We start from the raw sequence: 13,849 nt of genomic DNA on the forward strand, positions 1-13,849 counted from the left end.
ATAAAAACCTGACTGGTTGAGGAAGATACATTTTTCTCCTAGAGGAACTGTTAGCTTTGTTCTCTCTTAGAGGAAAAAAAAGGAGTGTCACTTTCCAGCCTAACCCCTCAGGGAACATTCATATTATTGGTAGCCAGATTCAGCTATTATCATAATAAAGGAACCAATCAATGAGCTCTATCTTTGTTGTTTTAACAAACTTTATCATATTAGATGATAAACCTGGAAATGACAAGCACCAAGCTCTCTAAACATAATTCACTTGTGTGATTTATGACAATATTTGCAGATCAAGTTCGGGATTGGCAAGCCTGCTAATGTCATTGAATCAACATACCCCCTGAAGGCAAACTTGCGCAAAGTTATTCACCCTGCTGGGTACCTACTAATAATGTGAATTATGTTGATTTTCTTTTTCTTTAAAGAGCTCCACTCATTGATTCAACATATATTAAGTATTTGGGACACAAAACTGAGACAGAGGAGAGTCCCTCTCCTCTGAATGGTTACAATCTACACGTGTGTACAGAGGAAGCCGACACACAGAGTGTGGTATCTATCATTAAACGCTGAGCGTTAAAGCTCAAAGGAAGCCTGCTGTTTCTAACTGAATGCCACAGTTGAATTATAAGCAGCTGAAAAGCCATTTTATCTATACCATTTGTCTCTTTGTAAGAACACTCAGAAAGCGTTCGGCTCGTGTCTCAGCTGTGTGTGACCCTTACCGTCGTGGGCCTGGGTTGTGGCTGAAGGCCCCTGGAAAGCTCAGACTGACCACTCATGTCCCGTTCTTAGTCATGGCCACTCCTGAGGTTGCATTCGGACCCGAGGATATTGTGGTCATTTTATGTGTTCTTGAAGGGATCCTCACTAAAGAAGAGGATTTAGAATAAGCCAGGTATTTTAATAAAGTAGCATTTTCCTCTCACTTTTTCCTATAAGAGGGGTTGGCAAACTTGTACTGAAAAGAGCTAAAAATTCAGTGTTTTTCAAGCACCAGCTTACAGACTGGTCCACGAGAAATTTCATGCTGGTCCACGAAAGAGTTAATCACCCTGACCATTATATGAAGGTTATAGACCCAAATGATCTTAGTCACATTTGCTTATGCTTGGGGTGATTTCTGCCTTCGTGGTCCCCGAAATGATTCTCCTATTTTCACCAGTCCCCAAGTGTAAGAGGTTAAAAACCGCTGGGCTAGCTAGTAAATATTTTAGGCTTTGCAGGCCGTGCATCCCCAGCCCCACACACTCAACTCTGCCATCTGAGCAGAAAAGCAGACGCAGGAAAACAGACAGCACAGAAACAGATGAGCGTGGCTGTGTGCCAGTAAAACCTGAAGCCACGAGACGGGCCAGGTTTGGTCCACAGGTCATAGTTTACCAACACTGCCCCGTAAGTAACACTTTTGTATTTTTCAGTCTTGCACAGTTAACAGGTAGTGAGGATAGGCTGTGAGGAGTCATGAGCATTGAACCTGGGCCAGGGCGCCTGTGTCTAAGCCTGGATCCTCCACTGCTGACTTCATTGGGTGCACGGCAGAGGTTTCCTTCAGCCCGAGTCTTCTCAATGAAAGGAGGAGCTGGACAAAATGACTTCTAAGATGCTCATGCCCACGGGCATTCTCTGTGTCTGGAGAGACGCAGGCTCTACTGATGAAATTCACCATTGATAGGGAATTTAGAGAGATGTTATGCCTCCACAGCGATCTGAGTAGACTGGAGTCATAGACTAAATCTCACAAAGTGAAATTTAATAGGAAAAAGTCTAAAGTCTAGTGCTTAGGTTTAAAAACGATGCAGTGACATGCAGACAGGATGGGAGAGTCCTGGGTTAAAGTCGTGCAGGTGAAAGGTTTGGGCTGATGACTGCTAGCTCAGCATGAGTCAACCAAGTGGCTGCCCCACAGGGCAGGGTAATTTTAAGCTGTGTTAGTGGAGAAACGTGTCCAGGAAGAAAAGGCAGGAGCTCCGTGCTGACGAGACCACACCTCGAAGTGTTGAAAAGAGTACCGGACACCACCCCTTGGGTCAGACTTTGAAACTCTGAGAGCATCCAGAGCAGTGGGAATTCCCAACTTTTCCTTTAGAAGAGGTTGAAAGAAGTGGCTATGTTCAGGAGTGGGGAGGGAAGCAGGAAGGGAAAGAGGCCAGAGATATGGAAACTGCTCAACATAAGAATTCTCATAGAAACCTTCGCCTTTGTGACAGCAGGATGGACCTGGAGACCATGATGCTAGTGAAACGAGCCAGTCGGGGACAGACAAGCACCGTATGATCTCACCCATGTGGAATCTAATCAACAAAACACACCAACAAACAAAACAGACTGACAGCTGTCAGAAGGGATGGGGGGTGGGGCTGCGTGAAAAAGGCGATGGGATTAAGCAAAGAAAAATACTTACAAACACGGACAACAGTGTGGGGACTGAAGGACGGGAAGGGGGTGGGGCAGGAAGGGAGAGGGGGCGGAGATGGGGGTGGAGGGGGAGCTGACTGGGGAAGGGGGACACACATGCAGTGTACAGATGATGTATTGTGTACAGATGAAGTATTGTAGAACTGCACGCCGAAAACCTACACATTTTATAACCAGTGTCCCCCCAATAAATTCAGTAAAAAATTTTTTTTTAAGTAAACAGGAGAAAGCAGAATATTCAAGTAGTGGGACCTAAGGGGGGAAAAATGGCTTTGCAAAAAATTGTACATCTTTTAGTATCTAGATCAGTACCCAAAGCATACTAGGCATGCAGATATTTGTTGAAAGCAAGCCTCTAAGTATGAGAACAACATTCAACTGGAAGAAGTATTCTGCTTGTTCTTGGTGGCTTCAGAGATCAGACGAGGACAGCGGGAGGAAGCCACAGGAGGCTGCCCGGTCCTCGCAGGCACGAGAAGGTGGAGTCTGCCTCCTTGCACCCGGGAGGCAGCCGGAGTTCTGCTGTGGGAGTCCCCAGGGGGAGTCTGAGCACAGTCGCATCGATCCTGGTGGCCACCTACTAGCCGCACACTGTTTAGCTGCCCCTGAGAGCAGTTTCATCCTGTCACCTTAAGGCCCCTTCGGGCGGAGAGGCTGATGTGTTTGCGTTTTCTGCACACACACGTTTCCTGTCAGGCCACACTGCGTCTCCCAAAGTGCTGTGGGGACCGGTGCTATACAAGGTGGTTTTAGCTGTTACATGAACTGACACTTCTTTTGTCAGTTCCAAGGATATTAGAAAAAATAAAGCTAGCCTAACAATTCTGTAAATGTTGTGTAAGACCAGGCTACACTGAAAAAGCAAATGAATTTAAGGTTGATCTAATGAAAAATACTAAGTAAATAACAGTGCATATATATTCAGATATGGCAGAAATTGGGAAAGTAGTTTGTGAATAGCTGATGTCTGTTCTAAGGAAATTCTATTAAACTCTCAATTCAGACAGATAAAAGTTATTTTATTTTTCCTACTAGTCTCCCAACTCCATCTTCCCCCTGTAATAGGATTCTTTTCTCTATCACACAGTCCCATCACTGCACAAGACTCAGATGATTCCTTTAAAAAAAAAAATGCAGTAAGGCCCATGGAGGAAGTTCTATAAGAGAACAAAAACAACAAAAAAAAACAACCAGAGTGAACAAACGAGTTTTATAAAGTCCTCCCACCCCAACCCACTGTCACTTTCAGTCCCCCTCAGAATTCCTTCCTGCCTCTACACTCGTGCACAAACATTTATGGTAGGATAGGCGTCCTTCATATTTTTCATTTGAAATTTAACATATCAAATTGCTTTATTTAAATTCCTCTTTACTGTATTTTTTTGCTCTCAGCACTGTTTGCCACTAGTCATTCCTTAAACCTAACATAGTCGTTCTTCATACTTTGCTCTGACTTGCTGTCCTCGTAACTACAGTGGAATTCACACTGTAGTCCATGTGCTAGACTTTCAGCTTCTCCTATTCTTTCCTTACGAAGCTGTAGATACCCTCACCTTTGTTCTGTATGATTTTCCTTGGTGTTTTATAATTTAAGTTTTCACTTGCATCCTATCATTTCTTTTTTTTTTTCTTTTTGCCTCTAATCTTCCTACGGCCGCTTGTATCTGTAATAGCCTCTCACCAATTCACTGAAGTCTCTTTTTTCCTGCTTTAAAAATGTTTTAGAAATCCATGAGGCCCTCGGGTTTTACCCTGTTCAAGTAAAGCATTCCCATATGTTCTCCATCCTCATGACCTCACTCCTAACATTTAAAATATTTACCTCTTTATACATATGTATACAATAAAATCATTAGTATGTTGCCCGTTGTATTCATTGTCTGATGTGTGGCTTTCGTTTTATATATGCTCCATGTGAAATGTCCGTGCTGCTATTTTGTGCCAAGATCTGGATGAGATCAGGATTCATGATTGTTCGGTTTGTTGTGGACAGTCCTGGGATGTGGGCAGACTGGTAATGAGTATTCTATAGAAAGTTGAGAACTCTGTGGAAAATGTGCCCAATATATAGAAAAAAAATAACTGGTCGTTCTTTTAATGGATTTTTTTAAAGGCTGGATTACAGTGGACCTTCCAGAGAGTTTTTCTTCCTGGTGTCCAGAGAACTCTTTAACCCATATTACGGCTTATTTGAATATTCGGCCAACGACACATACACAGTACAAATAAGTCCCATGTCTGCTTTTGTAGACAATCATCATGAATGGTAAGTAATTTTTCCCTAACACTTTTCTTCTGTTGATTTCTGTGATAGTAGTTTTTATAGGAATCCACATTTCTAACACTTTTTTCCTTAGAGAAAATAATATTTTCAATTAAGTACCTTATTTGACTCTTGTTCTTGTTGTCAAATTATATATACAAGCAGTCTCCAAACTAGGAATAGATTATGTTCCACAAGAGCAATTTTAAGTGAGCGAGGTAGAATTGGAAAGGTTTCTTCCATTGAGAGAAAGTGTTGGCTGTTGTTAGGTTCCTGGTGAGATCCCTGCATCCCTCTCTGCACCTTCGGGCATCCCTGAGCTCAGAGGCCGAGGCGGCGGGAGGGTGAGGGGACGGGGTCCTGACCTTGGGGAAGTGCTAACACTGGGGCAGGAGCAGAGGATGGCCTGACCTGGAGCAACTGAGGCAAAAGGGCAGGAGTGTGGAGTCATAACAGTGGCCACATACCCTGTTAGCCATTTGAAGTTTGTGGCCAGTGATTGCCTCTTTTTCTAATTTCTCACACAAAAATCACCAAGGAAAACTGGTACAGGATTCCTATCTGGAGATTATTTATTTTGAAAATCCCAAATTGCACTTTTATTAAATGTCCTTACATTTTTTAAATATCCCTGCATATATAGACTTGCAATATATAGTTTTATAACCCCCATTTGCTTGTTTCTGCTAATTTTCACTGATAGTGACAAAAAAAAGAACACAAGTAGGACCCATGAAAAAACTTCTTTGAGTCATGAGGTTAATACTGGTGGGTGGAGGGCATTAACTTTTAGGAGTTATTTTCAAATTAACTTCCATTTAGTTAAAATTTGGAGCCCACCCAGTGGTAGCTATTGTGGTTATACTAACATAAGTGGAAATTTAAAAAAAAAAAACAAAGCTCTTGCCCGTTACTCCTAAAATGACTGCCTAAGACTAGAATTACCAACAGACAGGATGAACCGAAGGGTGGACTTAGAGTTTTGGAAGGCATCAGACTTTCAAAGAGCTAGAAACTTGAGTACTTTTAAAAAAGAGAAAATAAGTGTGTGTCTCATTCAGTCAGGACAGATAGATCTAATAAAGTTTCCAAAGTGATTCAGAATAGACTCAAGCCTTGAAATTTTAGAGAACGAAATGTCCCAGGAGGAAACTCCCCCAAATGTCCACCCGCACAGTTCTTGGATGATGACAATTATCATCAGGAATGGGGTTAGGAACTTTCTCACTGAAATTGGGATTTTTCTCAGAAGGGAACCACTGGGTTTGTATTAGAGAAAGCCTGCTAATATTCATGCAAACCAGTCAGACAGCATTTTATTCTATCAAAGTCTCTTAGACGTGGTTTGGGGAAATTTCACTGACATACTGACAGGGAATTCCTGATGGCCATGTGGGGTGCTACATAGTAGACATAATTGTCACCGGGTGAAAATGGAGCTGTATTTCTCTAAATATTAGAGTGAAACACATTTCTTCAACAAATCGATAGGAATATTGGCCTAAGGGAGTCACAGCTTACAGAACACACAAACGCTCATGGACCTAGTAGGGCGACTAATCTTGAACACACTAGATGGTTAGAGCTGAAAGACATTCTAGAAAGCAAATAAAACCGTAAAACTGTTCCATGACGTGAAAGTGATCTCATGCTCTTCCTCCGCAGGTTCCGGTTCAGCGGCAGGATCCTTGGTCTTGCACTGATCCACCAGTATTTGTTGGATGCATTCTTCACCCGGCCTTTTTATAAGGCTCTTCTAAGAATGTGAGAGTATTTTCATTGCTTGTGTAATTAGCATGTAAGAATGCAATGTTTCCTTTATCGGAAAGGGGAAGTGTCATTTATCTGCTTACTGCCTCAAATCTGTTGTTATTAAACTTAATAGTGATTAATTATTCTGAAACTAATTGTTTCAAATATGGTAACTGTGTTTTTCCTGCTCCTGACCCTTTCGTTCTGTCTTACCCCCAATGTCTTAGTTTTGCTGTATTCAAATAATTTATTCTCATTTGCGGCAATACATGTTTCTTAAAAACAGTTGTACTTCAATACAGCGCTGGAATTCCTGTGGTATTACTGCTGGTTATTAATAGAATGGTTGTGGGTCAGTCTTGGTGAGGCACAGCCCCATCTGTTATGAGATGCACTTTATATTTTGCTTTATGCAAACTTTCAACTACATACTCTTGGCTCATATTTTTATTCTTCTTCATTTTGTTTTTGTCTTTTGTTTGTTTGAGTTGGGCAGTATGATATTTTTCTTGAGACCTTCCTACATACAATAGAGTAATTTGTGATGACAAATGAAAAACTAGCACTCATAGAACTTTTCTTCATTGTATTACAATGAAAGATAGAGCCTGACCAGATGGTGGCACAGTGGATGGAGCGTCAGACTGGGACATAGAGGACCCAGGCTTGAAACCCCGAGGTCACTGGCTTGAGCACTTGAGTGTAGGCTCACCAGCTTGAGCACGGGGTTGCTGCCTTGAGCATGGGATCATGGACAGGACCCCATGGTCGCTGGCTTGAGCCCAGAGGTCTCTGGCTTGAACCCCAAGGTCGCAGGTTTGAGCCCAAGATCGCTGGCTTGAGCAAGGGGTCACACACTCTGCTGTAGCCCCGCGGTCAAGGCACATTTAGAAAGCAATCAATGAACAACTAAGGAGCTGCAACTAAGAGTAGATGCTTCTCATCTCTCTGCCTTCCTGTCTGCTGCCTGTCCCCATCTGTCCCTCTCTCTGTCTCGGTCTCTGTTGCAAAAAATAAAAGATTGAAATTATAAAACGTAAAGTAAACAGTTTCTGTCCTGTCATCGGTAGTAACCTACAAGGTTGAACAAGGGAAGGCAACTGTAGTGGAGGTAGTGACTCAAACTAACAATGAAAAAGCATAGAATGAATGTTTGGTTCTGGGTAGCTCATTCCCAAGGTGAGGCCACGTACCTGCTTTCTGTAAAATGGAAGCCTGGACCTCAAATGAAAATATGGTGTTTCTAGTGAGCTTTTAAGAGGGTCAGTATAAAGACATGTGCCATCTTCCTTCTTGATATCTGGGCAGATGAAGCTCTGGGCAGCAGGGCACTGGGGCTATTCAGTGCCCCCTCCCCCGGTTCATTTTGTATCTTCCCATTTCATTGCCTTATCTCTCATTTTCTCATTTAAGCCTTCTGTAAGGGTAGTCTAGACCAATTTTTTACATACCCTCAGCACACTGTGCCTAGCTTCTTTTCACAGGTAACCTATGGAAGCTTTTAAAGAATATTTCTTAGTTCTGTTCTTATTGGACCATCTGCTGCTTTTGAAACTGTCGACCACCCTAGTCCCACCCATGTATCTGAGTCTTACACTCATGGCACCCACAGCGCTGTCCTGTCCGTGTTCTCCTCTGCTTTTATGTCTTTGTGAGCTTCTGCTCTGATTTTCCCTTAAACCTCAGTATCCCTGAAGCTTCCATCCTTGGCCCCCTTCTTTTCTCTATATGTTCTTATGAGGACATTGCTTCAACTTTTCCCTCTCCTACGGGAAAAGTTTCTCATCTGCACTAAGTTTTGATCTCCCTTGACCTCCCTTGTAAGCTCAAGTGGTCAACAGTCCACTGAATATCTCATCAGCTTGTCTCATAGGCTCCTCAAAATCAACATGGTTAAAACAAAACTCATCAATTCCCCTGACCTAAAAATGTTCCTTTTCCAATGTGCCCAATTATAGTTCATGGTCTTAGTAGTCTAAAGTCACTCTGGTCAGAAATCGGAAGTCACCCTCAAAGAGGAATGGCAAATACACATGTTAACATGTCCCTACTCTCCCCCCTCTCCCCCCCCTTTCTTGTGATACAGTTCACAAACCAATTACGATACCTTTTCCTGCTGAACTTGCTGTGGCCTTAGAAATTTTTTCAATTTATAGCCCACAAGACGAGCAATTAGTCAGGACTGGCTTGCAACATGAGTTTGTTTGCCATCCTTATTTTAGATATCTTTCTTTATACCCCTCAGTAAACCCATTTACTAATTTCCACATTTGCCTCTTAAATAATTTTTTAATTCGTCTTCTCCTCGCTACCCGTAATAACTGTGCCTTAATTAAAACCCTTATCTTTTTCAAATTACTATGGTGATCTATTAATTGTTCTCCACCCTTTAATAATAACCACACCTTCCTTGTTTTAAGTAATCCTCTAGACTGTGACTTGCAGAGAAACAATTTGAAGTCACATCTCATATTTGATCATGTTACTCACTGTCTTACTTTCAGTAGTTCTGAATCACCACGCTCCCTAGAGAGGCCTGCTCCCAGCTCCCAGCCGCCAGCCTCATTCTCTGGACATTCTAGCTAGGGGTTAACTCTCTGGTCCTGCCAGTATGCTCGGGGTATTCTGCATACCCCATGCTTTTGTGATTTGTTCCTGCTGGTCTGTTCTTTTTCCTGTCCCCTTTTCTTCCGTTTCATCCATTCCCCTTTACCTCTGTAAGTTTTAAAGACCCTGCAAACTTTAATATAGGTATCATCTACATCAGAAAGTTTTCCTGAATCTCTACTTCTAAGTAAATATCCTTTGTGTTTGCTGTGAGGATTCTATCTGCCTTATCTTTGTTTTTCTAATCAAAGTGTAACATACTTATAAAAAATTGCAAAAATTTTAAGTGCTACCCATCCTAGGCTATCACCAGTCACCTTATATTTACTTATCAATTCGTGTGCCTTTATCTCCTTGAGGGCAATTAGTAATTATCAAGAAGCTATTAAGATGTCTGGCACATACTTGATACCTACTAAATGTTTAGACTAAACAAAACAATATGACCTTTGAGATTGACCTGATGGGAGGAAATTTCAAAAACAACTGAAGCATACTGAAAATAAAATTTTACAGCTAAAAAAAAACAACAAAACAAAACAAGCAAATCAAATGTTACCACCCTTCATTTCCATAATAGTTACTCCGCCTCGTGTAGAGCCTCTCTCAGCAAAAGAAATAAAAATAAAAAAATAAAGAGGTGAGAACTGTAGAAAACCATTGTAACTGCAGAGATTCTGTGGCTTGCTGTTTTCAGAGTCATGGAAATAAAACCATGAAGGTAAAGGGTATGTATGTGAACGTGGGTCACATCTAGTCTTTGGGGGAAAAAAGTTAAAGCACAGTATAGAAACATACAAAGGATTTCTAATTAGGATAACAATATTTTAAGATAGTATAACATAGCCAAAAGAATACTGGACCCAAGTTGTCGAACTGAGTTCCAGTTCCTGCTCTGGCGTGAATTGTGGGTGATGGTGCCAATGGCTGTCACTCTTTGTACCTCCAGTTCTTTATCTCTGAAAGAAGGGATAGGCTGTGTGATTCCTAAGGCATTTTATAAATATCCAGGGTTTTCCCATTTTATACTCTATTTCTGAATTACTTCACTGATTTGGTTACTGAATGTGACTAAGAACATTCAGAAATCAGTGCCTATTTAGTTGAGCTTGTTCTTGTCTTTAATTTTTGTTTCTTTTCTCATGACTCTGGTTTTTTGCTGTTAGCCAGGCCCCCATATTTATTTCTATCTGTTTGTCATCTTAGTCTTTGTGACCTGAGTGACCTAGAATACCTTGATGAAGAATTCCACCAGAGCCTTCAGTGGATGAAAGACAATGATATCCATGACATCCTGGACCTCACGTTCACTGTGAACGAAGAAGTTTTTGGGCAGGTCTGTGTATGTGAGTAACTGGTGACTAAGTGGGGTGATAGAAGGCAGTTAGCTGGTGAAGAATTAATTTAGTGGCTAAGATAAGTTATTTGTGGCTTGTTAGGTGGTTTAAACCCAAGTTTATGTATAGTTACAATTGTGATAACTATCTGTGTTTTGTAAGCAATCTTCCTTTTACTTCCAACTAAAATATCCACATAAAATATTAGAATGTGCCTTGTATAAAATACTGTTTTTAAAAGTCCATGTTACCTCATAGTTGAATGGTCAATTACCTAATTGGCATTTGTATTTAACTCTCATTAATGTTTCAGAACTGAAATTGATTGTGTTGAAGCTGAGGGAAAGTAAACAATATTTTGGTAAAGGTTTGAAAGCATGTTGATTTTTTGTTTACAAAGTTAATGGAAGGGTTGCTTAAAAGATTTCTTTCAGAAATTATATACTAGTTCATACGTAATATTCCTATTTAGACATTAATATTTAGCTGATATTCTGAATTTCATGTTTTGGAAAAGAAGTTCTCAATTTAACATTCACTTGGACATAATTCTGTTTCCTTAAAGTAAATCTTTGCTTAAATATGGACTTTCTATATGTGGTTGATTCTGAACTCAAAAGGAATATGTGAAAAATGTGTTTTTGTCAAATATCTGAATAGCAGTGGGCCAGTATCTGGAGCCAATTTATTGTCATTTAAAAGGTGTATCTATTCCCAGTTAGCTCAGTCGGTTCGACCTGGTATACCAACGTTTTGGTTTCTATCCCTGGTCAGGGCACATACAAGAATCAACCAATGAATGCATAAATAAGTGGAACAACAAATTGATGTTTCTTTCTCCTTATCTTTCTAAAATTCCGTAAATGTTTTAATTAAAAATACCTTGTTCACAAAAATTAGGATCAGGGAACATGCAGATAACTTCAGTACTTTCAGCCTTTTATATAGAGCATTTTCACCAATGAAATAGAAGTTGGTTTTGCATCTCATTTGCATAATCAAACAACTTTTCTTTGACTTGTCATTTGCTTTTCTGATGTTCTTGTTTAATTAAAAAAAATAAAATTCTTTTTTTTATCGCTTCATATTTATTTTGAAAAATCCCCTAATTTTTGTGAGCAGTATATAAATAAGAGGTTTATCTGTTTAGTCAGGGTTTAAAAATCTTAACCTTCAGCACTTGCAATATATATATTTTAACCACTGAGGCTTTTAGACATTGGCTCAATGCCCAGTTTTCACTGAACTTCAGTGTGTGCCTGGGCTCCGTGTGGCACCTCGCCACCTGCTTGTGGTAGCAGCATTCATATTACTGCCTGGGTATTGCTTTAGTGTCAGTCCTTCTGTCTTCTAATCCCAGATTACCGAACGAGAATTGAAACCAGGGGGTGCCAATATCCCAGTCACAGAGAAGAACAAGAAAGAGTACATCGAGAGGATGGTGAAGTGGAGGATAGAGAGGGGTGTTGTGCAACAGACGGAGAGCTTAGTGCGTGGCTTCTACGAGGTAAAGACCATCAGCAGCGGAGGGCAGGTCTGCAGTCTGATATCAGTGGTGCCACCGTCCATCTGACTGTGCTTTATACATAAGCTGTCGTTTCATTTTCCTTTTGCCGTATTTACTGGTGTTCTTTCAATATGAAAACTCCAATTTTTTTTCCCTGTACATTTCAAGAGTGCGCACACAAAAAGCTTAATGCCCTGCTATAAGAGATCACTGAAATAAAACAACCTGAATTCAAATAGCATTTGATAATTTAGTGACCACTGATAAGATTTAAGTTCTGCCTCTTACTCCTGGTTAAATATGGATAATTAAATCCCCTGCTTGATATGTAAAATGATTGTATCGGAGGGTCTGCATAGTTGTTGCAAGTGATCCACGTGACTTCTTCCGTGGGGGCTCTAGATCTTCTTCAAAAGAGAAAAACAAACTGGATTTAGTCAGTGCTCACTTACAAAATAAAAATCCTTTTGAGGGAAATCTCATTGACCTCGTACTAAAAATACCTTATGTCTGTAGAGAGCTCTGCAGTTTTTAAAGTGCCGGCACAGAGTGTGTCCGCGGTATCCCCCAGACTGCCCGTGTCCTCCTTCTCTGCTGTGGCTTAACTGTCGCTGAGATCGCTCCAGGTTCTGAAGCCACACCCTGTCTTCTTTTTATTCCATAGGTGGTGGATGCCAGGCTGGTGTCTGTTTTTGATGCAAGAGAGCTAGAACTGGTCATCGCCGGCACCGCTGAAATAGACCTAAGCGATTGGAGAAACAACACAGAATATAGAGGAGGTGAAATTTGATTTGTAGATGGCTGGATTTTAAGTTTGAAATTAAAGGGGTGGGGGCTGGTTCAGCAACGCTGGTCTGAATCCAGGACAAGCAAGAACACTTGCATTCTAATCACAGGTCTGATGCAGCTTCCCTTGAGATCTTGGGCGAGGTGCATTCCCTTCTCTTCCTAGTTACCTCATCTGTCAAGTGGAGGAAGGACTGTTTATACACCATCTACGGATGTCATAATGCTTAATTGTTGGTGAAGAAATGTGACCATAGGACACTAATGAATTGTTTTATGGTGTTGTAGGGAAGCGCTAGGAAGCTCAGACTCCACCTATATTCCACCTTCATTCTGAAACTGAGAGACACACCCTCTGCGCTTCCTAATAAGTAAACATAGTTTTTCTACATTTATTTAAACTACTTGGTAGTTGTAATTCACAGTTAAAACACATGAAGGTATACGGTTCTCAAAATTCAAGCTGTTTATTGAACAAGCCCTCCTACAGTCAAGCATTGAGCTCAACTGAAAATTGCTGTAAGATTAAAGACTGCATTATATGACACTTCACCAGATGGGAAGCTTTAAAAGGGGCCTTTGTATAGATCAGTACAAATTCTCAGTAATTGGGACCAAAGCCATTTAAATTTGATTGCTGAATCAATATACTTTGAAAGGGACCTCATCGTAACCCAGAGTGAAAGTTTTATCCACTCATTTTAAGCAAAGAAAGAATACATTTTCTGACATTTGCTGTAGTATTCTAAAGTCCTTGGAAATCGTGGCACAGAGCAGTTGCTTTTGTTTAGGTTTTGGTTTTGGTTTTGGTTTTTTAACTCTGAATGTAAGAGGTTAGCAATAGTTCTAAACTTGGAGAATGAAAAAGGCAAATTTTAAGTCACTGAATTCATCTCTTAGCAGAATACACGGAGACTGAACAGTGCTCCGTAAATTGAAACATGTTTTTAAAAAAACTGATCCATAAATTGAAATATATTAAAAAAAAATTTTTTTTAAGTTTGGTGTAAAAAGGAACTTAACATTTGCCAAATTGCTTTTGTTTCTGCCTATGCTGGGCTCTTTCAGAGCCACACAGTTGCCGGGGGCTGTCTCTGCTCAACCATTTTCTCTGAGAGGCAGTGTTAAGTTGCCATTTCTACTGCTGCTACTTCTGAAGTTCAATTGCTGTAATAAGTC

The 13,849-nt window shown here is 40.6% G+C and overlaps 1 protein-coding gene across 7 annotated transcripts in view; it reads left to right on the forward strand.

The window, feature by feature from the left end:
- Positions 1-13,849, forward strand: part of HECW2 (HECT, C2 and WW domain containing E3 ubiquitin protein ligase 2) — a 424,054-nt gene that overhangs the window by 392,933 nt on the left and 17,272 nt on the right. For all 7 annotated transcript variants that reach the window (XM_066346627.1, XM_066346626.1, XM_066346625.1 and 4 more), the window contains 5 exons: positions 4,532-4,684; positions 6,347-6,445; positions 10,247-10,376; positions 11,738-11,884; positions 12,549-12,663. In XM_066346627.1, coding sequence (XP_066202724.1) covers positions 4,532-4,684; positions 6,347-6,445; positions 10,247-10,376; positions 11,738-11,884; positions 12,549-12,663 — 644 coding nt within the window. The remainder of the gene's footprint in view (positions 1-4,531; positions 4,685-6,346; positions 6,446-10,246; positions 10,377-11,737; positions 11,885-12,548; positions 12,664-13,849) is intronic.

This window comes from Saccopteryx leptura, chromosome 7 (assembly GCF_036850995.1).
Source record: "Saccopteryx leptura isolate mSacLep1 chromosome 7, mSacLep1_pri_phased_curated, whole genome shotgun sequence".
NCBI classification, from domain to species: Eukaryota; Metazoa; Chordata; class Mammalia; order Chiroptera; family Emballonuridae; genus Saccopteryx; species Saccopteryx leptura.